Below are 22,710 nucleotides of genomic sequence, written 5' to 3' on the forward strand. Positions count from 1 at the left end.
AAGGCTAATAAAATCTGTTGCTTTACTGTTTAGTCGAAAGCATCCTTTTCTAATTCTTGTCTTGCTCAATTTTCCTTTGCTGGTCAAATGAACAATATAACTGTAGGAACCTTGAGGGCTTGCTTCTTAGTATTTATGCCCCAGGCCTTAGCTTTGCTGAGGGACCAGACACCCTTTGTTTGCTGTTGTACCCATTTAAGCTGTCATTTTCTATTTGAAGACTTACAGGTGATGTTCCTTGCCTGTTTTATAATAGAAACAAACAAGCAAAAAAAATCAGTTTTCATGCTAGAAGCTGCAGTGATTTACAGTAAGCAGTGGCCTTGCTGACTGTTCAGTTCAGGAAAAACGTGTCTGCTGGTAGCAGTTTTGTCATGATAAATAAGTATCACTTTTAATAATACCAGTTTTGATTTGCATGCTTCCATTTCTGTAGTGTAATTTCTAATATGAAGTGATCAGTATATAATGTACCAGAAAGCTTTGACTCATCTGCAGTGATGGACTAAAATTGGAGTGCTGAGTGGGGTGCCAGTCTGGTTGTGAGCCCCTCCCTGCAGCTGGTATGGCTCAGCAGCTTGTGGAGCAGCTGCTGAACTGCTGTTTAGCCCCATGTATTAAAGAAAACCCACTTTGGTATCTGCTCAGTGTGCTAACTTGTAATTTGTAGTGGTCCAGTATCTGTGCTGCAAGCAGCTGAGGGCTCCGTACAGTGGGGATGGGGGAATCCTTACAGCTATCCAAAAGTAACCAGGCTGTACTTGTTAACTGGAGCCCTTGAGATACATTATGGTACAGGATTAGCCGGGGTGTGAACTGCTACAGTCTCTGCTAGATGTGAGCATCTGTGTGCATACCCATGATGTCTTCCTCAGGCCCTTCTTCCACCTGCTTGCTTGTGTCTTGTAGAAGAATGCTTCTTTCGGCAGAAATAAAGGTATTGTTAAACACTCATCAAAACTCTCAAACTACAATAAGCCTCGGTAAAGGGGCTTTTTGTTTTGGCTCTGTCTGCCTTAACCATAGCATTAGTCAGCTTCTAGAAAACTTGTTCTTCAAGAAAGGGTGTTGAAGGACTCTGTGCTTCACTGAGGAGACAGTGTATATTCCTACAGAATGGCTAGCCTGCAGCTTGTCTGAGAGCTGGATGTCAAGTTAGAACATTAGCATTAACTGGATAAGCTAGTGTGGATGCAAAGCCGCTAGAGTGGGCTTAGAGATCTCACTGTATGGACTGTGAGGGGAAAAGCATGTTAATTCTGCACCATAAGCCTGCATAGCTGTAACTAGTGCACTACTCTGGCAAGAAGGAGACTTGATTCATTGAAATGGAGGTCCTGTCCAGGGACCACAACTCTGGGATAAAATGTTCTGTTTTGAGAAGTCTTCATGCATGAGTCGTTGCCTGCCACAGAGGGTGCTGACTTTTGAGAACCATATCTGTCACTGTTTCAGCAGCGTTTTGCTGTGACTGAGTTACATGGCCACCTGCAGGAGAACTGACAGCTTCTTTGTTGCTTCCCTTGAGCTTTGTATTTGCCTTCTAGAAGGGAAATAATGTCTTTAGTTACGTTTTCGATCCGTGGAGTTAATACAATCTATAAGCTGCCAGTAAACACCATTGTGATGGAATTTCACTTGCTGCAGCATTTAATTCAGCTGTTTCATAAACATAGTTGAGATAAGTGGGATTCTTCATACTTAAGCTGGTTGGTATCCATGATTACCAGAAGACACAATAACTCTTCAAGTGACAGTCTTTTAAAATCTCCAGTCATACTGCTTTTTTATAAATCCCTGGGATTTATAAGAAATGTGATCCAACCTTTGAGATGCAACCTAGTACAAAAATGAACACTTGTGTTTTAGTTCAAACTGTCCCTCCTGAGCCTGATTTTTCTTCCTGTCCTTTAAGGCAGTGGTCTCCAAAGTGGAGTGTGCAAAATATTTCATTGGGATGCAGCAAGAAAATATATTTGTACCATTAACAAATATAATAGAAATTTAAACCCAGTGTTTATTTCATCTTTATCTCAGCCTTTTAAAATTTCTATTTTTGTGTATGTTTCTAAGCTACGTAATAGTGCAGTAGTGCATGTATATGATTTATACATATACATATATTGGGAATGCATGCTCAAAACATTTTTTACTGATAGGAGAGCACAATCAAAAAGAGTTTGGAGCCTGCTGCTTTGAGGCAATAGCAAGCACATCTGGGCACTAAACCTTTCCAGGTTCATTGTGGACAACAAGCTAAAGGTGTCAGGGCCTGGCATGCTGATGCAGGATTTTGAAGTGTCATAGTCTACTGGTGCTGGCTTTGTGGTGATTTTTTTCCCTGGCTATAACAGAGGCTGTGTTCCTAGGCTGAGGCCTTCCCGAGGCATTATTTCCCAGCTGAGGTCTCAGTTCTAGTAATCTGTAACTTCTTAGTCTGTCAGTTGGAGGTAGTCAGACACTTTGTAAAAGAGCAAGGATATACTTTGGGTTGAGATAAGGTGGTTCTGCTTGAGCACTGAGTGTCCCTCAGTGTTTATAACTATGAGGTCATCTGCAAGGTAAAGACCTATATCAAGAGACAGTATGCAAGATGCTTGGTTTAGATGCATACAGACTATGCTAAATTTTAAAAATTCATAATAAGCTTTTTTTGAAAAAGAATGGCAAGTCTATTGCAGAAACTCTTCATGAGAGAGAGTGGCAGCCAGTCAGGCCGATTATAATATGACACTGTTCACCTCTGTCATGAGTGTAAGTGAATCTTCCAGCTGTTGCTTTAGCAGGTGAATACAGTCTCACTTCTTGGTGAAATGAACCAAAAAGTAGAAGAGGAACATAAATAATATCATTTGATGTCTGTACACTGGACTAAGAGTAAACAGTTTTAAATATTAAATCATGTTGTTTTACCAGATAAATGAACAGAAATATGTTCTCTTACAGGTTTTGGAAGGAAGGATGTTGTAGAGCACTTGCTACAGACAGGAGCCAATGTTCATGCTCGTGATGACGGAGGGCTGATACCTCTTCACAACGCCTGCTCCTTTGGTCATGCTGAAGTGGTTAGTCTGTTACTGTGTCAAGGGGCAGACCCAAATGCTAGAGACAACTGGAACTACACTCCTTTGCATGAAGCTGCTATCAAGGGGAAGATAGATGTGTGTATTGGTAAGTGTCTGTCACATCTTATATTGAAATTTTACCAGATATATATTTTGTGCAATTGTAATTGTTAATGCACTGGACTTGAGATGAAAGATTACTAGTTCTTAAAAACTAACTTCTTTTAAACTAGCAGGTAGGTATAGTAATATCATTTAAGATTAACTTTTTCATGGTGTGTAATACAAGCTTTGCTGAACTTGCAGCTGAAAAACTAACCTGGGAGGCTGGGTAAAGTCTCCTCCTTGTCTGTTAAATTACAGTATTCTAAGAATATGGAAGTTTGTCTTGGTCACTCTCAAGAAAACTAGCTTTATTAGGTAAAGTCTTTGCTTTTTGGGCTGCTTTGTATGTTGTCTTAGTGGTTAGAAAGATGGTTAACCTTTCATTCTATGCTTTCTGGGGATCTCATTAGTCCTTTGGAGCTTTCCAATACAAGTTACAGGACACCATTGTTCACAGAGGTTGTGTATCTTCTCTGTGTGTGCTGTATGTAGCCTGGAGCCAAAGCAATTTCAAATAAAATTGAACACTTCAATCATTTTAAATGTGTCTAGAACATATAAAGAACTTTTCAGTCAGGATGTCTTTAACTTTTATGTTTTTTCTCAGTGTACTTAGTATTACTTTTTTTCTAAATGGGAAATTCTATTTTTATTTTTCACACTGAGATCAGTTCCTTGAATTCATTTATCAATTCTGGTTCTCACATCTACGAACTTGAATAAAGTGGTCTGCTCAACATCATGGTTTTTATCAAATGTGGAAAGGAAAGCTTGATTTTTAGGAACCGCAGTTAACATTATGAGCATAAGATTCATTCTATATGTTATCCAGATAACAAGACACAATTTTCAGAACTTCAGATAATGTCTATGTGCTTAAAGACTTATTGCATAAAATTACTGTAGAGAAAGCTGCAAAACTTAGAGGACAAGTTCTTTCCACTAGCTTTATTGCAATAATTATGTCATTACTTAAAAAAAAGAACACCAAAAATTGAGGGAAGGAAAATTGGAGGAAACACCAAAATATAATATTTTTTAGTCTATTTCTTCTTTTTACAAGGGATGTGATAGACTTCATTAATTTCATCTCTGTGCAAGGTAAAACATATGAAGAATATTCTACAGAAGTTACTGAGTATAGTTGATTATGCAGATGTACTGTGGGAAGAGATCTATTGATATCATAAGTCCCAATAACAGTCTATTGTGACAACAGTGAATGGAAAAGTAAGCTTAATTCCAGTCAGTAACTGGAGTTTCGTACGTGACTTTAAAGGAAGTAATTATTTCGGTCTGTTCAGTGCTGGAGTCTGCCTGGCTTTGGGAACTGCTGACTGAAAATACAGATTAAATGGGAGAAGGTTGACAGTAAGAGGCTGAGAAGAAAAGTGACCTGTAAAGGAGGACTGCGTTTGTTTGCTTTGGAAAAGATTTGTCTTGCCTCAGTCTTTTAAAATCTTGTTAGAAAGCAGGAGGGGGTGCAGCAGCAGCACATAGGTGATAGGATGAAAGATGGTTGTAACAGAAGAATGTAGGATTTTGGGGGCAGCATGGGTAATGCTGCTTTGAGTAGTTTGTCTAAAGACTCTGTGGTACTCTTTGGAGGAGATTGGGCAGGTCACATCAAGGTGACAGATTATGTGGTACCTCAATTTTGATGTACAGTAGTGGCAGTAATTTGAGATTATTTAGATCTGATTTCCATAATCAGCGAACTTGTAATACCTTTGAAGGTATACTTTAATTCAGCAGGAAGTTGTGGGCTTGGTGAAAGGAAGCACAGAATCAAATTTATGGCATGTCTTACACAGAACTTCATTCTGTGTTCCATGCACAGATTAGATCTGTAACTCTAAATGTTAGATGAAGAGGATGATCCATATATATATAAAATATTCAGCACGTGGTACTGGTCAAATCCCAAAGCTCTTCTTCTGTCCGCTGCAGTTGTAGGGTTCCTTGGAAGAACTGAGCAGGGCTGCAGGACGAGATGCAGTTCTTACAAAGCTACTTGCAGGCAGATTAGAGTCTGGCAATTATTTTTAAGATTTCTTTTATTTTAAACAAGCAGGCTTAATACTGTTATACTCAGTCAAGTTACGAATATCCATGTATGTCGTATTTCAGTCAGAAATTTGATCTGTGAACACGAGAGTTATTACTGAAGGCAGTGTCACCAGTCACTAGATTCAATATATACGGTGGTATGATGCTTCTTTGGGATTTGGTTGATTCCATAAAACTGCTAGGACATGAGTATAGACAAAGTCTACTGTTTCTTGTTTGCAGTGAGTTTGTTTGCAGTTTAGTGGGCAAGCATGTTTTGCTGTCTTTGGCAAGTTCCTGTTTCTTTTCAAAGGTTTTATATGTAATTTTTATAATAAGGTCTTCAGCTTTTATCTCAAAAAGTCTTTGGAAGGATATGGTGGGTTGACCCTGCCTGGGGGCCAGGTGCCCACCAGAGCTGCTCTGTCACTCCCCTCATTCACTAAACGGGAGAAAAAGTGTAACAAAAAGCTTATGGGTTGAGATAAGGACAGGGAGAGATCACTCACTAATTATCCTCATGAGCAAAACAGACGAACTTAGAGAGGAAATTCATTTAATTTATTACTAAGCAAAACAGATTAGAGGAATGAGAAATACAATCAACTCTTAAAACACCTCCCCCCACCCCTCCCATCTTCCCGGGCTCAACTTGACTCCCAGCTTCAAGCTCTGCCCCCCTCAGTGGCACAGGGGGACGGGGAATGGGGGTTACGGTCAGTTCATCTCACGGTGTTTCTGCTGCTTCTTCCTCCTCAGGGGGAGGACTCCTCTCATCATTCCCCTGCTCCAGCATGGAGTCCCTCTCATGGGAGACAGTCCTTCACAAACTTCCCCAACATGAGTCTCTCCCATGGGGTGCAGACCTTCAGGAGCAAACTGCTCCAGCGTGGGTCCCCCACAGGGTCACAAGTCCTGCCAGCAAACCTGCTCTGGCGTGGGCTCCTCTCTCCACAGGTCCTGCCAGGAACTTGCTCCAGTGTGGGCTTCCCACAGGGCCACAGCCTCCTTGAGGTGCCTCCACCTGCTCTGGTGTGGGGTCCTCCACGGGCTGCAGGTGGAATCTCTACACCCCCTCATCCTTCCTCCATGGGCTGCAGGGGGACAGCCTGCTTCACCATGGCCTTCACCAGGGGCTGCAGGGGGATCTCTGCTCCGGCGCCTGGAGCACCTCCTCCCCCTCCTTCTGCACTGACCTTGGTGTCTGCAGAGTTTCTTACATCTTCTCACTCTTCTCTCTGGCTGCAAAAGCTCTCTCTAACTGTTTTTTCCCTTCTTAAATATGTTATCACAGAGGTGCTGATTGGCTTGGCCTTGGCCAGCGGCGGGTCTGTCTTGGGAGCTGGCTGGTATTGGCTCTGTCAGACACAGGGGAAGCTTCTAGCAGCTTCTCACAGAAGCCACCCCTGTAGCCCCCCTGCTACCAAAACCTTGCCATGCAAACCCAACACAAAGGAACACATTATACACAGGGATAATGGAATAATGATTGCTTAGGGCATGAATTCTGACTAGGAATACTTGAATAGCTTTCTGGAATATATTGTACAGTACTGCTATTTACACCTTTAGTATAGACTGTTACAGTAGATATGATGAAAGAAATTGGCCTCTGTGTGTGGGGAAATCACATTCTTAGAGTGTTCCTTTTTAAACAAGCAAGGCATGCTTTTTTAAAAGAGCATTAATTGAAGAATAGTCTCTAGAAAATCTAGCATAACCTAGAATTTATTGCTGAACTTAGATATCTGTCTGAAAAGCAATAGACTGTGTAGGTATTGGTCATGTAGCCTCATTTCTGACTGCCTATTCTTGGCATCTTCTTCCAAATGATATAATGGGAGAGGATTTTCCAGTTTATCTTCTCTCCTTCCCTTCTTCCATGCCACCCCGGTCTGTATCTTTCCTTTATCATATCTAGTATAGAATGCTGTTCTTTTGGCTGCTGTACAGGTGAAAGAGGGACAAAGTGATAATTGAACAGAGTGTGGAGATGCAGCACATTCATGATTTTTCAGAGGAAAACTCAAGGAACTGAAGCAGAGCAGGAAGACCAGCAAAAGCTAGGTAGTGATAGCACTACAACTATGGAATGCTTTTGTGTCTAGCACTAGCCTTGTAATGAAGTGTGCATGTTTATGCTAAAAGTACTAGGAGTGCTCGTCTCCTAGTGTACAGCTGAGTTTAGACCCGCAGGTACAAACCCTGCCACTGGGAAGCTTACATGGAAATAAGTTTATGTGAACTGATGAAAACTCACCAGACTATGCGCAAACTTCTACTCCAGAAAACTGAAAGACAGCAAATGACTGAGATGATTTCTTGTGTTTCTGTTTCACTGGTTGCGTATTGTAATCATAGGACAGTGTAGGAACTTAAAGGGAGAGAATGCAAATGTGCTGAGTTTGGGAGGAATGTGGGCTGTTGACTCCCTTAGGTGGCAGTTACTTTTGTGTCCTTAGTTTGGAAGTGTAGGAGATCCTGGAGGATGGTAAGCAGTGCTCAGCTGGTTTGCTGACCAACTCTTACAATATATTTAGTCACTGGAGATTTGTTTAGTTGCTAAGTAATTGAAAAGAATTTGAAAGTGTTCTTTGCTGTATGTAATCAATTTTTGGACTAAATGTGTTGAAGCATTAAAGCCAATAGTTACATAGCGTTCTCCAGTATTTATGGCTTCTAGGATTGCTTTATCTGTCAGGAAGATGCATTTTCAATGTCTGTGGCCTGCTTCTAGAGCTAATGAAAAGTGGTTTTGTTCCTCAGTGCTGTATTTGCTGATGGAATAATGAATGGATGGTGAACTCTGCAGTGTGCTTGAAGGAATGCTGTAAAGTCAAGGTAGCGACTGTTCTGCAGGTTGGACTGGGGAGAAAGGATGATCTATTTCTTCATCTGAAAGTCTATACCGCAGTTAGACCAAAGACCCATGTAGCTCACTTTTCTCTGACAATGACATGTAGCAGATGCTCAGAGACTATGAATGGCTTGAGTGTATCCTCCTTTCTTATGGCAATCAGCAATTTAGGAACTTGATAATGTAGAGGCTGCATCTGGACTGTGTTGCATAGCTGTTGGTATACAAAATTATTGAAATATAGATCTAATCACTTAAGTGCTGCTATACTTTTGGCTTTGAACGTGTTCTATGGCAAGAGAATTTTGCAATTTATATAGTCTTGCAGGAAGTAACAACCCTTCCTTTTCTTTAAAACATTATTCTTGATGACTTTTATTGCAGGCCACTTAGGACTTTGGTGTGAAATATTAAATAGTCCTTGCTATTTGCACTCTGCATATCCTTTGTGATTTTATAGGCCGTTACTTTTTCTTCCCTCAGATGTGTCTTTTCCAAGCTGAAAAATTTAGTCTTCCATTATGTTATCCTTTTGAATATTCTGGTATTTTTGTCTTTTTTTAAGGGTGAGGAGTTGATATAGGGGGGACAGACATCAAAACTGGGTATCATAAATTTATAGAGTAACTTAATGTTCTTTCTGTTTTGGTTTTCTGGTTACTGCACACTGAATGGGAGTAGCTCCAAGGTATTTTCTGAGTGGGAACAGCTCCTTTAAAACTGTGTGTTTGTGCAACACACAGGTTTTTTCATTAAAAAAACTAGGCTAAAAATAATCTTACAGAAGCTGTGCTTATGCAGTCTGTCCAGGCTTGCTTTGCCCTTTACTGTGCTTGTTTCTGCAGAGGCTGTAGTTTTTCCTGCAGAGGGTGGTTTTTTGGTGGTTTTGTTGGGGGGTGTTTTTTTTTTTTTGTCAAGTGGATCTCCATTTAGGTCTTGTGAGAACTATAGGACTGCTAGCCTACAAGTGATCTCAGGTGTCATGCAGCTCCCTAGATTTTAAGGGCATCCTTCACAAATATGCAAACCATGAGCATCTTCTCTGGTGATGCCCTGATTTATGGATCTGAATATACAGGGTACTTTAGTAATTTTAGGGAAATAAAAAATTCTAGCCACTGAAAAACTCCCTTCAACACTGTAAAAAAGTAACAGTTTTTTTAAATTACTTTTAGTCCATGCAGTGTTAAGGATCCATCAGAAATTACTTAATATGATATTAGAGCAATATTTTTACTGCCTTCCTCTGGACTAGTTATAAAACTTCCTGCAAAGATCTTGTGGCATGATGAATTTACTGTCCCAGTGCTATGAAGTGATCTCTAATGGTACCCTTTTGCACTTGAAAGATACAGCAAGCAAGCAAACTAAAACTTTTTTTAAGATAGCAGATTTTCCAACATACAGGTCCTGCTCTTAGCATAGGGATCACTGTTATTTAAATGTCTCTGTTAAAATGTCAAAATGTTGCTCACTCTGCTGTGTTTCCTCAGGACTGGGGAAGGAGAAGAATTCATTAGCTGTTACCTTCTGCTATTACATATCTTTAGGGTGAAATATGTGGAGGGAATATGATGTGACCCCTTCCTGCAGGGCAGATAAACCTTCTGTCAGGATTAAAAAAAAAAAAATCAATCAAAGGTAGTTTATGGGTACAACTAGTGCACAGTAAACCTTAAAGGAATTGTGGTAATGGTGATTTGCCCAATCATTGAACTGCTCATCTGTTAGGTCACCTTGTAAAGAAGACATGTACAACAAATAGTGGATTTATTACAATTTACGATATTTTTGTGCCTTGAGACTTTAGAATGCTCAAAGCATTTTGCCTTCCAAGCAGAGGAACTGTATGGCTCTAAAAGTTAAAGCTGTGTCTGATTTTACTGCCTGAAAAATTAAAAAAAAAAAAAAAAAAATCACAGGAAGTGCTATCAAAGAGCAAATTTGTGCAGTAGCCAGTTCTTTTTGGGAGTGGGGTAAGAGGGAGAAATTTTAGCATCTTATAATGACTATAGATTTAGCTGCTGGATTGACAGAAGTCTGTAAGAAGACTAGTACCTTCTTAATAAGTATTAGAGGGGGATATTGGTAATTGAGGTACACTGGGAGCTGGTTATGCATGTTGTTTGTTGGAGAGATGTACTGAATTCCTAAAGACTCTTGGAGAATTGGTGTTCTAGACGGAAGCTTCGATGCAGAGAGGCATCCATTTCAGAGGCTAGTAAAATCATTGGAAAGTGCTCTCAAGTGAGTACTTCCAAATACTTCGTGTAAAGTGTTTAACTATTGCTGCTGTTTATATCATAAGATTCTTGAATATTGTTATTATTCCTGCTTTGACTTTTGAACTACAGAGTTGGAGCGCTACAGCTACTGACTATGCATAGTGTGCTGTGGGAAGACAGTGACTTGTATTTGAACTTTTTTTTAAGCTGCAGGACAGTCTAAAGAACTATTATTGACTATTATTGTGTACCAGAAAAGTGAGTTTTGTTCCATTAGGAGGACATGAATTAATCCCTACAGTGGGGGAGCTATCCTGTCTGTTGGTTGCAGTTAACATTGATGTACAGAGCAAAGGTATGTTGTGATTTGATATGCTTAAGGCCAAGCAGTCCTGGTTAACAGCATCTATCTCTTATCTGTCCAGATATTAATAGCCAGGATTTTTATTTTGCATAATACTTATTACTCACTGATCAAAGCTAAATCTGTTACTGTGGAAGCAGGCTCATTAGACTGTTCAGGTTATGAATTCTTGTGGTCTGTTTCTGCTCTGTGAGGGATAGCATGTGTGTGGAACCCTGCTTCTTTGAGTAGCACATGGTTTTAAATCCTATGCATAGGTGACTCAAACACCTAATATGCTTAAGTCTACTCATACTGTTTCTTCACAGGATCTTTCTCAAATGAACCTTGCATGATAGCAATGGTAGGATGAAAATTCCATGTTTTAGGTTGAGTGGAAGAATGCTTTTGCTTTCTTACTGGAGTTCTTGGTCATGGTTTTAAATAGTTTCATGTCCTCTAACCACTTGCTTAAGCTACGTCATCTTCTAAATGTTAATATTCATCACAGAAATGCGAGCTTCTTGGGCTGACTCTTAGTACATTTCTCATTGTGTGAGCCTGTAGTTCAGGCTTCCCTTACTGAAAGGGACCTGAGAATAAGGCTGCCTTCTCTGTGAGCTGGTGGGGGTGTAGGAACCCATGAGTGAAATCATACATTGGTAATTTGGAGGCATTGTAATGCTGTTGTCATAGTAACAATGGACTGGAGTGAGAGACAGCAGGGCTTTTGACAAAAAGTGACTACAGAAAATGGTTTGGGATGCTGTACCATGGCATATACAACTGCAGTGCTCCCTGGTGGACTCCGGCAGAAGGACAGGAGGGAAGTGGATTATCAGTTCCTGTATGTGAAGATACCTCTTCTCAGTATGTGACAACTATGTGCAGGCAGGTCTATTAATGTAGTGCAGTCTACAGGAGTGACTGTTATGGGAAAAGCTGCCAAAATGAGATGGGGTTGTTTGCTGTAAAGGCTCCAGGGAATCTTTTCTGCTGACATTTTGCATCTGCGCACGTGTAGCTGTGATAGATGCTTTATGAAGAAAATATCTGTGAGCAGTGTCAGGCACCCATGTGTGTCTGACAAAGGTCTCAGAGTGCCAGGAGCCTTGAATTGAGTGGGTCATTGATGCAGGGTAGAAGTGTCCTACCACAACGCTTTTGTGAGAGGACCAAGCATTGAGCTGGATTAAACCTGAGGTTAAATCCTCTTCAAAAACAAAATCATCAAGTAAACTTGATAGCAGAGGGGAGGATGCTTTGTACAAATCGGGTAAAAATGAGCCTTACTTCAGGTGAGGAAGACTTGTCTGCAGGGTTATGCCAATAAAATGACTTTTTGTTTTCACATCTGGAACTAGTGGTGCTGAAGACTTGTAAACCTGTCACCTTACTGTGTTGCTTACAGTACTTAAGGTTATCGTTATTATTATGGTATTTGTATTGCTAAAAGTTGATTGAAATTCAACTTCATGAAAATAGGTTGAGAAGGATTGCCTTGTCTGGGGTTTCATACACTGTGTATTTTGGAAGCCATCTGTCTTTATGTTAGGTTTGAACTGCATTGACAACCTATCAGTGGGTTTTAGACTTTTTCCCAGTTCTGTTTATTCTTTCCTAAAATTCTGGTATCAAGAAAAGCAGTCTTTTTGCCTTGTTTGGCTGCTTGGCACAGGAGAGTCTGTGGAGGACAAGAATCATCATCTATTTAATGATGTTTCTTCATAAGTGTTGATTGAGTTGGAATCTAGTTACTTGGAGCAAAGGAGGTGGTGATGCCTTGTCCAAGCAAGCAGTACTGAGTAATTCCTTGGTTAGGTACTATGCTCTTGACCTAGCTATAGTATTAGATACTGAATTTATATGACAAGGCAGCCAAGAGGAACTGGTTGCAAAAATTTGTTTTTATTTTCTTCTTTGCGATGATATAAGGATGGTGCAGGACACAGGCGTGACGCAGGAGGGGAACCCACTCAGATTAATCTAACGTGCCTTCTGCCCTAGCGTGAGACCCACAGTAGTGATGATATCTTACCCGACAGATTGTGAGATTTTTGCAACGTAGAGTATTTGCTTGTCAAGGACCTAATGCTAAATAGGATAAGACTTGCACTGCTCTTTATCAAGAGGGCATGGTGGTGAGCAGTTCTGGGACTGGAGAATAAATGGATATAGTTCTGTCCTTTAAAAATGTAAAGCAATGTGACTGTTCCACATAATAATGTGGTCTAAGATGGTGGCTGGGGAAAGTTTCCAAGACTGATATATGTAGTACTGCTAGATAGTTGTTAGTAGAGTTCTGTATCTGTTTGAATGCAATGTATTGTTAGCTTCCTGATGTTTACTTCAGAAACATACTTTTTGAGAATACCCATGTCTTCTGGCCAACCTGTAGCTTTAGCCACAGTTTCATGGACTGATCAGCTTGGTATCCCTAAGATTTCACGTACTTCTTGGTAACTATCCTGTGGACTAACGATGAGTTTACAAAATTGGCACAAGGTTCGGGTCTTGTGCAAAATATGCAAAAGTTATTTGGTGTTTTGGGACTTCTTTAACCTTACGAGTTTCAGCTCTTAATCACATCACAATGTTACTGTGCGTGTTCCATAGCGCGTGTGACTGAGATACATCCCCAAGTCACGTACTGCTGAAAGCTGGTAAGGCACTGAACTTCACCTCTGGAAAAGGCTGTGCTCTTGGATTGTGACAGTTGTTTTGTTTGTTTTTTTCTTTTTTCTCTTTTCCTCTTGTGCTCACCTCACTGAATGGTGGGTTGAGAGCTGCTGCTAGGGTTTGAATCTCTTCAATGTATATTTCTTCTGGTGCTAAAAAAGAGAAACTAGTTTTAATTGCGCGTGCACCCTTTCTGTTTCAGAGAAATGATAGATCTAGGACAGATTGTAAGAAACTTTTAAGACTCCTCAGTTTATGTTGCTTCCTGAGTGTTAGAATTTAGTGCAGTGGCAAATAATGCATTCTGATAGCCACATAGCTAATTCCACATGCAATCCATCACCTGACTTTCACCAGTATTTTTTTTTCCCCAACTTCACCTGGAAGAAATAGCATATGCAGAAGGAGATTGGAATTGGTCTTTGGTTTCTCTTAGCTCTCCTCAATACTTTTTCTTCTTAGGATGCTACTTGTTGACCCGATTTGCCTCAGTGGCTGCTTTTGCTTTTCAAGGACACTGAAAGCAGGGCTCTTAATCTGTCAAGTGGGATATCAGGATTACAGCTGACATTTATTTGAATAAAACTTGAAGTAGAAAGGTGAATTCATTCAGAGAAAAGTGAAATTGGGACCAAGCAATGAAGACTTGTCCTTAAAGCAGCTTTCAGCTTGGAATATAGATGAAAACATAAATTGCTCAGACAGTAGGGCAGCAGTTAAGATACCTAGCTGTTCAATAAATAGTATACTAAAACAAATGCTTAGAAACTAAGTAGCTGCGGAATTGTTGCTTGCAAGGAAAAGGGGTGTGATTTAGTTGTGGCATAGTGAGGCCTCAATCTGTACCATCTACAAATAGGCTAAATGTTTATTGGGTTTTTTTAAAGCTCTTTTGGTTAAAGGGTCTTCTGTTGTTTTGCACACTAAGAACATACGTGTTCCAGATGACTACTCGAACACACTTAGGCGTGATTCTTAAGCCCCTGTGTGGAAAGGACACAAACTGAAGCATGGGAAGTTCCCTCTGAATATCACAAAATACTTTTTTACTGTGAGGGTGACCAATCAATCAACAGCACAGGTTGCCCAGAGAGATTGCAGAGCCTCCTTCCCTGGAGATACTGAAAAGCCATCTGGACACAGTCCTGGGCAACTGGCTGTAGGTGGCCCTGCTTCGGCAGGGAAATTGTTCCAGATGATCTACAGAGGTCCCTTTGACCTCAACAATTCTGTGATTCTGTGAATAAGGAGTGCATGTGCATGGTTGCAAATAAATGCTTAGTGTACTGGCTTCTATTGCTTGTTAGTTCAAAGAAAGACTTTTTGTTTTGATAACTTAAGTGAAGCTTCTAGAGTTCTTACATTTTGCAGGTTCATTGTGGAAGGCCCAAAGGTTCCTTTACACTACACAGCTTATGTGTGCATGGGGGGAGCATTCTGGAAGACATAGCCATCTCTTGCATGAGGCAAAAAAACCCTGAAAAACTACGGTGACACTAAGATTTTGAAGTTGCTCTCTAGAAGACTGCATTCTGCATAAGCTGCATATACTTTTGTTTTCTCAGTGTTAGCTGAAATGGAAAATTTTAACTTGAAAAGTATTCCATCCAAAAAAGGAAACCGGAATATTTACTTCATTAAGTCCAGGCAAGATCAAGGCTTTGAAGTGCTGTTTATGTAGGCTGAACAATCTACCAACTCTGGCTCTTCCTCTGAGGGCAGAAGGATATTATCAGCCTGCTGTGCTGCCTGCAGCCTCTGGAACTTTCTGTGTGTTCTCTCTCCCTATACGTATTTAATCACTAGTAGGCAGAACTGGCATACCAGGGAGCAATTTTGTAGTGCTTCCTACATATAGAAAACTAATCATAGTTAAGATGCACCTACTTAGAGGAAACAGTCACTGAGGGAGAAAGGAGCCTTTTACAAAGGTATCTTTCTGCCCTGCTGGAAGAGCTCTGACTGTTGCAGTGATGCTTGTGATTTTGGTTGTCTGGGTCAGATCCTTTTCCCCTACCTTACTTTGATTAGATAAATCTGATCTCTGGAACATCTAGTGCAAAGTTAATTCTAGAATACCTTGAAGTATTTTTTTAGTGTGGTGGGAAGTGAGGTTTATGGGGTGTGTATGTATATATATATATAGACCAGGAGTCAGGCTGTCTTGCGAAGAGGTTGAAACTTCATCCCTCAAGATTGTGAATTCCACCACAGCATGACCACTGCAGCTCAGGCTGCCAACCAATCTTGACATCCCTAATTACTTTACCTGTATTGGTAGGCAATATGTCTAGTAATGCTTCTCCTCTGGTCATGCTGTCTATCACCTGGATTAAGAAATTGTCCTCTATGCACTCCAAGAATCTTCTGGACTGCTTACAGCTTGCTGCGCTGCTTTTCCAGCAGATGTCAGGGTGATTGAAGTCCCCCAGCAGGATCAGAGCCTGTGAGTGCTATGCCTCCTGTAGTTGGAGTAAGAACTCTTCATCAACAAGTGCCCCTTGGCTGGGCAGCCTGTAGTAAACAGCAGCCATGAGGTTTCCTTTGTTGATTTGGCCCCTAATTTTTACCCATAAGCTCTCAACTTGTTCATCACTGTTTTTCAAAGGCAGCTCTGTGGGGTCAACCCATTTTTTTACATAGAGGGCAACCATCTGCTTCTCCTTCCTTGCCTGTCCCATCTGCACAGTTTCTAGCCATCAATTGCAGCACTCCAGTTGTGTGATCCTTCTCACCATGTTTCAGCGATAGTGATTAGATCATAGCTTTCTAGCTGCATGGTGGTTTCCAACTCCTCCTGTTTGCTACCCGTGCTGTGTATAGAGGCACTTCAGCTGGGTCATTGACTGCATCACCTTTTTAGAGGAACGTGCCCTAATTTCTTTGAGGCATTTCACAAGTGTTTCCCTCTTGGTTCCTAATATATCAGCAGTCCCTGGCTTTTCTCTGTTGCTCAAAACTCCATCACGTTGCCCTGCTACTTGTCTGCTGCTTTCTCCTGCTGTCAAAACTCTCATTTCTGTCTATGCTGTTGGAGGGCACTGTTCTAATTCCCTTTACAATTTTTTGTTTCAGCATAGTGGGGCCTAGTGTTGCTTTTGTAAGCTTCTGTTCATCTACTTCATACTACTGCAGCTGGCGAATTGGTCTCTTGCTCTGTCTGGCCCCAACAAAGAACAAAACCAACACATGGGGATTAAACTGTTGTCTGGGGTAATGGGAAACTGGGATGCCCTGAACAAGGGGAGTAGGGAAGGCAAGAATGATGGGAAGTGCTTGGAGCCAACATTGACACACCAGGACTTTGGCTGGTAATGTTAGATGCACTCTTAACTAGAACAGCAAAATGATCCTTTTCAACTCCCTGATGCGTCTCCCTGTACTGTCCTTTCTTGTGCCAACCAGAGCATGTCATATTGCTGCATGATGAACTGGATTGGGCAAGTGAACACTTTTCTAATCTGCCTTGTTGCCTGACCAAACGTTTGCAGCCACCCAAAGCAGGGTGGGCAGCATAGGGCTGGGGATGGCGATTGTGCCAGCCTGGTCTAGGTGAAACTGTAGCCTGTGATAGTGCTGTTTTGCAGGAGGGCAGCTTTACAGTTCTTTACAGTCCTTCCACAATTTTAAAATTTTTTTTAATTGGAGGGGAGATAAAGGCTGCATGCTCTCCTGCTTTCTGCCTTGAAGTGTTGTCTGTTCTCATCCTGCTAGAGATGTTCCTTATTCCCCTGGAGCTTGGTGTTTGAACCCTCCCTCCTCCCCTTCAAGCTAAGCACTGTTCTGCATGGCCTGTTTGTCCCAGTGGCGTTGAGACTAGCTGGCCATAATTTCTCAGCTTAGTGAGGTCCTTAGCCTTTGCCTCAGAAAAAGCAGCTCTCAGCCTGGAAGAGTCTGCTCGAGTCTGCCATCTGAGCAATAAAACTTTGCAAAGCAGCCATGGTAACACAGGTCTTTCAAGTCTTCAGCAGTTAACTCTTTGCAGACACCTTTGTTGCTGGAGATCTAGTTTCATGCAACTCTTCCTGCCTGCACCCATGGGGAATTCTACTGTATTTGTCCCTGAATTTCCTTAGAGTTTAAGTGTTCACCTCACCTTTATTCTTCCTTTTTGCTGCTTCTGCATGCTCTTTCATGTTTGTCTGTCTGTCTCCTACCAAATGCATTCCTATCCTTCTGTCCCTGTACTGCCACTTGGTTATCATGTCTTCTTACCGATAAACCACCTGCAGTGCTCCTGATATGCCTGGTTATTGCCTCTACCCTACCCTGACTCTGAACTAAATCCTTTGGTGTGCTTAGCCTCTCTGCTCCATAATCCTCTCTCAATTCAGCTTTGATGGCTTTCATTATAGAGGGACAGTCCAGAACATAGGACCTGCTCCTGTCCTTTTTTTCCAGCTCCTCTTAGCTGAGCTTAGTGGTGTTTGAGGGCGTGGGTGTCATCAGGTCAAATAGTGATACTCAAACCTTTAGAGCTGTGTGCAGCCTCTGTAGTGATGCTGCCTCTCACGTTTTCACCTTGTAATTCCGATGGCTGGTAAATGTAGCCTTTTTCTTAATCATGCAGCCAAGACTGGGATCGCTCACAGAAGTGGAAGTTAATCAGTGATACAATTGTGGGGGTTAATTTTATTAGCTGTATCTCATATAAGTTTATGAAGCTAAGAGTAGGGTGCTACAACTTTTGTTATATGGGGTCATTTTGCAAAAAGGCCTATCTGGTAACTTAACCAAAATGGGATTATTAGATCTGAATCACAGAAGTATAATTTCTAGACAAGAAATTGTTCTTGTAACATGAGAAAAGCTTCAAAACCTCAGTGGTTTGATTTATGTGTAGAAGTAGTTACGGGAGAAGATGCATTTAGCAGTGGCTGGAAAAAAGAAATAGTTTGGATTCCAGTGTGTTGTCTAGATGTCTTCAGAATGTGGAGGTAAATGAGCACATTATATTTCTTGTCAAGTATAACTTGGAAACATGTCCTGCATGGGACTAGTAGTGAGGTGTATGTGTTGCTGGGACTTTAGGTTAGTGAGAGACTGACCAACTTTAAAGATATCCTTTAGAGAGATAGTGCTTATGTTGTGAGTCAAAAGGAGGGTTTTTTCTTGGGCTGTTTTCTCTGTACCTTGATACTTGGGAGTAAGTAGATGAAGCTACAGTAACGTGGTTTGGAAAGGACCTTTGGAGGTCACCTCCAGAAGGTGAAGTTGAAAAGGGGGAAGAAAGAAGATACACTAAAGCTGGAGCAGCTGGAAGGGACTGTGAGCACAAGGCAGTGGGACACAGTGCTAAAAGAACTATTAGGGAGAGAGGAGACAATGGTAGAGAGAGCTGTGAGGAACTGAAGACTCTGGAAATGCAGTTAAAAGCAGTAGACAGCTCTAAGGATAGATACTTCTGGAAGGTCTGCCTGTTGTTTTTGTATTTTTCACCCAACAGTCAAAGGTTTGGATGTGTCCTTTTTTTTTGTGCTCGTGCATCTGATGCAAAACCACATGTGAACTTTTCCATGAGCATTCCTGTAAGTATACTCAGGAAGCTTGTGGATGGTGGACCTAGACAAACTATAGTAGAAATATTCTGATTTTTTTGATCGTGCCTAATATTGGAACACCCAAATTGATTTTTATTCCCATTCTATTCACACTGTATTCCTGTCTTTCAATCAAAAGTTTTCCTTCGGTGCACTTTTAACTGAGGCAGTACAAAAGAAGGGCTAAGTACTTGGGTGATGGTTTGTGTGTAGACAAACTCTTTTTTTTTTTTTTTTTTTTTTTCCCCTTCTAATAAAACTAACTTCTCCCTTGTTGCTGTATAGCTACCAGGGAAGTTTTTGCCATACTTTGGTGGTGACAGTGTAAAGGTTGAAACTGCCAAAAGTAAAAATGTTTGTTCTTGGTGGGCTTATAATTTGACAGCCAAACATGATACTTTTGGTTAGCTTCACAGTTCAAAATACCTATGCCAGGAGGCTGTGGGCCAAGTGTTTAATTTAAGGATTCATCCTGCTGTGGCAATTTGGCAGTAATCTGAAATGATTAGTGGTTGTAGTTCATGCTCTGTGTAATACAGTAACTTTTTTTTTATTTGGTAGGAAGAATGTGGCCTTTCTTATCTCTAGCACTGATCTAGTATAATAGAAGTGTAATTAAATAAAGCATTTCAGATGATATGCGAAGATCAGAAACTTATGTATTGTATCAGTTGCAATGGGGATAAAAATATAATTCCGTACCAAGCACAGTCCATGTTTGTTCTATAGTCAAGCTTACAGAACTTTGATGTCCACATACAATATGAAGATTCAATTAAAAGAACAACTTCTTTACACTGTTTGTACAATATGGATAGCTGGGTAATAGTATTGCTAGGTTATTAAGGGCTCTGCCTGCAGAACAGAAAAATAATACACCCCAATGTCCCCACTGTCCAGAGAAAATAAACCAGCATATCAAAATACACTAATTAACAAGTTTCCAGGAGTGAATTTGTGTGCACACCATCCTTACGCTTGCCTGTTAACAGCAGTCTCTTGATAGAAACTATTGCCATGTTTCCTTTTCAGGCTACTCAAAAACCATCCTCTAAATTGGAGTGCAGCATTTGAAATCCAAAATAGCTACAGTTAGCTGGAATGGCTTGTTCTGTTGTGTTTCATTATAAAGGGAGTGTTTTTCTCAAACAGGAGATCTATCTTGACGTTTTTACACATCCCTGGTGCATTGAAAAGGAAATTTAGAGACACATACTGTGTCTAGATCTCAAATACCCTGTGGTTAGAAGAGACTTTGTGTTGGGCTAAAGCGTTAAAGGTTTTGAGCAAGCAGGAGAACATTCAATTAGAAGCTACCTGCAGTTTGCCAGGTATAAGAGAACAGCTGCCTTACACCAATAGGCTAAACATCAAGTGCTGGATTTCTTTTGTTAATTCCTGTTGATGACAACATTACTCAGATATCTTTTTGTGAGATTACATACTAAAAAGTCTGAAGAGGATAGAATCAAATAGTCAGTAGAGAAAATATAAGAATAAAATTGCCTCTGTGGCCTGAATTTGCTTCCTTTATTCATCTGCATTCTAATACAGTCCTTATTTATATGATTGGTTTCTTCTCCCAAGATGCTACCGCATTAATTTCAGAGGGTAGATCTGTCTATAGGACTGAATAAAGGAGCTGTCTGCAGGACCGTACTCTTGGCTGTTGGAGAGGCTGGAAGGGTTATGACAAGTGGGATGAGTGATTGCAGAGACAAGAAGGATAAATGTCATGGTTACAGCAATTGAGTTCTGACAGGTTCTTTTTCTGAACCTAGTTTGGCCACTTCAAGGGCATGTTCCACAGGCAGTCACTAATTCAGGGGTTTTGCAGACAACCAGCTTAAGTAACTTTAGTTAATTTGTAATGTATTTCCCTAGGTTTTTGAAAAACTGAAAACCTGACACAGAAATTGTATGTTGTAAGCCATGCCAAAACCCTTCATTGTTCATTAGCGTTACTGAACAGGTTAGATACACTGCATAATCCTTTGTCATTTTAGCCAGGAGAGGAGCTGAAAGGAGTATTGTGTTGTCATATTCTTTGTATACCAGCAGAAGTAGCAGGGAGCACTCTTGGTTGGTTTGCGGAGGACCAAAGAATTAAGAGACTTGAAAATCTGTGCTTCTGTTTTAGCATTGGGCTCAGGCGGTTGCAGAGCCCTTTGACATCTCTACACCTGTTACTGCTCATTTTTCAAAGTCGCCATTCTTGCACCCTAACCTGCCTCAGCTTTGCTTTGCATGCCAGTCCAAACCTCCAGGCTCTGCTCGAATCCTAGTCATTCCTCTCTCCTGGTCTTTCTTCCTGGACTTTTTAGCTGAGCTATTATCTCTTCCCCTGCCACATCTTCTTGTTCACTTTTCTCCCCTAGCTCTTTGTCCTGAGCTTTTTGACATGTGAATCCTTCACTGTCTTCTCATCCAGTCTGTGCTGTTTCATCATTTTGTACTGCCTGCTTTCTCTTGATAGACATTTAGTTGCCGGTTCCCTCTTTCAGGGTCCCGCTCTTACCCTGATGCCTTTTGGGACAAATGGCTTCCCTCTCCTCTGGAATATAGATTCACTAGCAGGGTGCAAGAGAACAGAGGCAGGACATACTGAGTGTATCTCTCCATACTTACTTTCCGTGCTGCCTACTGTGTTTAAAAAATCTGCAAAAAGTCTTGTTCATCACCTCCTGCTGGAGTGTGCTCGACTGGCTTGTGAGGCTGGCTCAGTCAAACCTGTCCGTGAGTAAGATCTTTGAGGGGGTGGTAGCATGTATGGCACAGATGGCATCTTCAGAAACATAGGTGCAAGATCCTAACAAGCTTCTGTGAGCACGTGCTAGCTGATTTTAATTTTTTTTTTCCATTTTGGTGTCTTTGTGTTGACGGGGGGGGGGGGGGGGGAACCACCATCAAACAAAAAACCTTCCAGGAAAAGCCCCATCTGCCTACTTGAATCTTCTTTCAGAAACAAGGGACAATTGCACTTTTTGGCAAAGCATAAAATAAGTCAATTTACTTCATTAAAGCACCAAACTTCTGCAAAAATTTGGCTTAGGGCAAGCATGTAGCATAGCATCCTGAATATGTTGAAATATATGAAATTTGGCAATGTTAAAAGCATTTAAAGTCAGAATTATATAAGAAAAGAGGTTTGAATAAAAACAATACCACCAGTTAAGATTTTAATTTAGAAAAAAAGTTTATTTCTGAAAAGCCTTTTGCTGGTTAAAGTGATATATGTAATATTGGTAATTACTTTTGTTCTGGATTGGGTTATATTTTTTTCCTGGAGAATCCTGTCTATGAAGTGTTTTTGCACCCTTAGTTACAAAAAGTCTTTGCAGGTGTTTCTTTGTCTTGACTCCTTCAGCCCAGCTGAGCAGACATGGTTACATGAGCAACCATAAATCTCTGCTGGTTTTTATTATTTGTCTCCTTGACATTGAGTCTGTGCACCTCTGTACACTCTTCTGTTATTTACACTTGTGCAAAGTAAGTGTGTAATTGTTGCTCTAACATTAAGCTCTAACATTGCTGTGGGCTTTGTTTTCCAATTCTATAGAAAATGCCTTGATCTTGAGGGGAGGTGGTCTGAATTGCATTCTTATTATGTTGTTTCTGATCAAAAGAGTTTACAGGTGAAATAGTGTTTCCTCTTTTTATGAGCTTTTCTAGATGATGATTTACTGTATCAATACCTTCCTGGCCATATGGTTGCATATTGCATTCTAAGTATTTTTATGTACTTGAATTTTTATGTGTTAATAGGCTTAGTAGAGAAAAGAAATACCGGTGAGAATAATAGCCTCTGAACATCCAGACTGCAGGGTACCAGGTTACACATCTTACC

The 22,710-nt window shown here is 40.8% G+C and overlaps 1 protein-coding gene across 2 annotated transcripts in view; it reads left to right on the forward strand.

The window, feature by feature from the left end:
• Positions 1 to 22,710, forward strand: part of TNKS (tankyrase) — a 143,941-nt gene that overhangs the window by 8,827 nt on the left and 112,404 nt on the right. For both annotated transcript variants that reach the window (XM_054824758.1, XM_054824757.1), the window contains exon 2: positions 2,947 to 3,171. In XM_054824758.1, the coding sequence (XP_054680733.1) occupies positions 2,947 to 3,171 (225 nt within the window). The remainder of the gene's footprint in view (positions 1 to 2,946; positions 3,172 to 22,710) is intronic.

Source organism: Grus americana, chromosome 4 (assembly GCF_028858705.1).
Source record: "Grus americana isolate bGruAme1 chromosome 4, bGruAme1.mat, whole genome shotgun sequence".
Classification (NCBI taxonomy): domain Eukaryota; kingdom Metazoa; phylum Chordata; class Aves; order Gruiformes; family Gruidae; genus Grus; species Grus americana.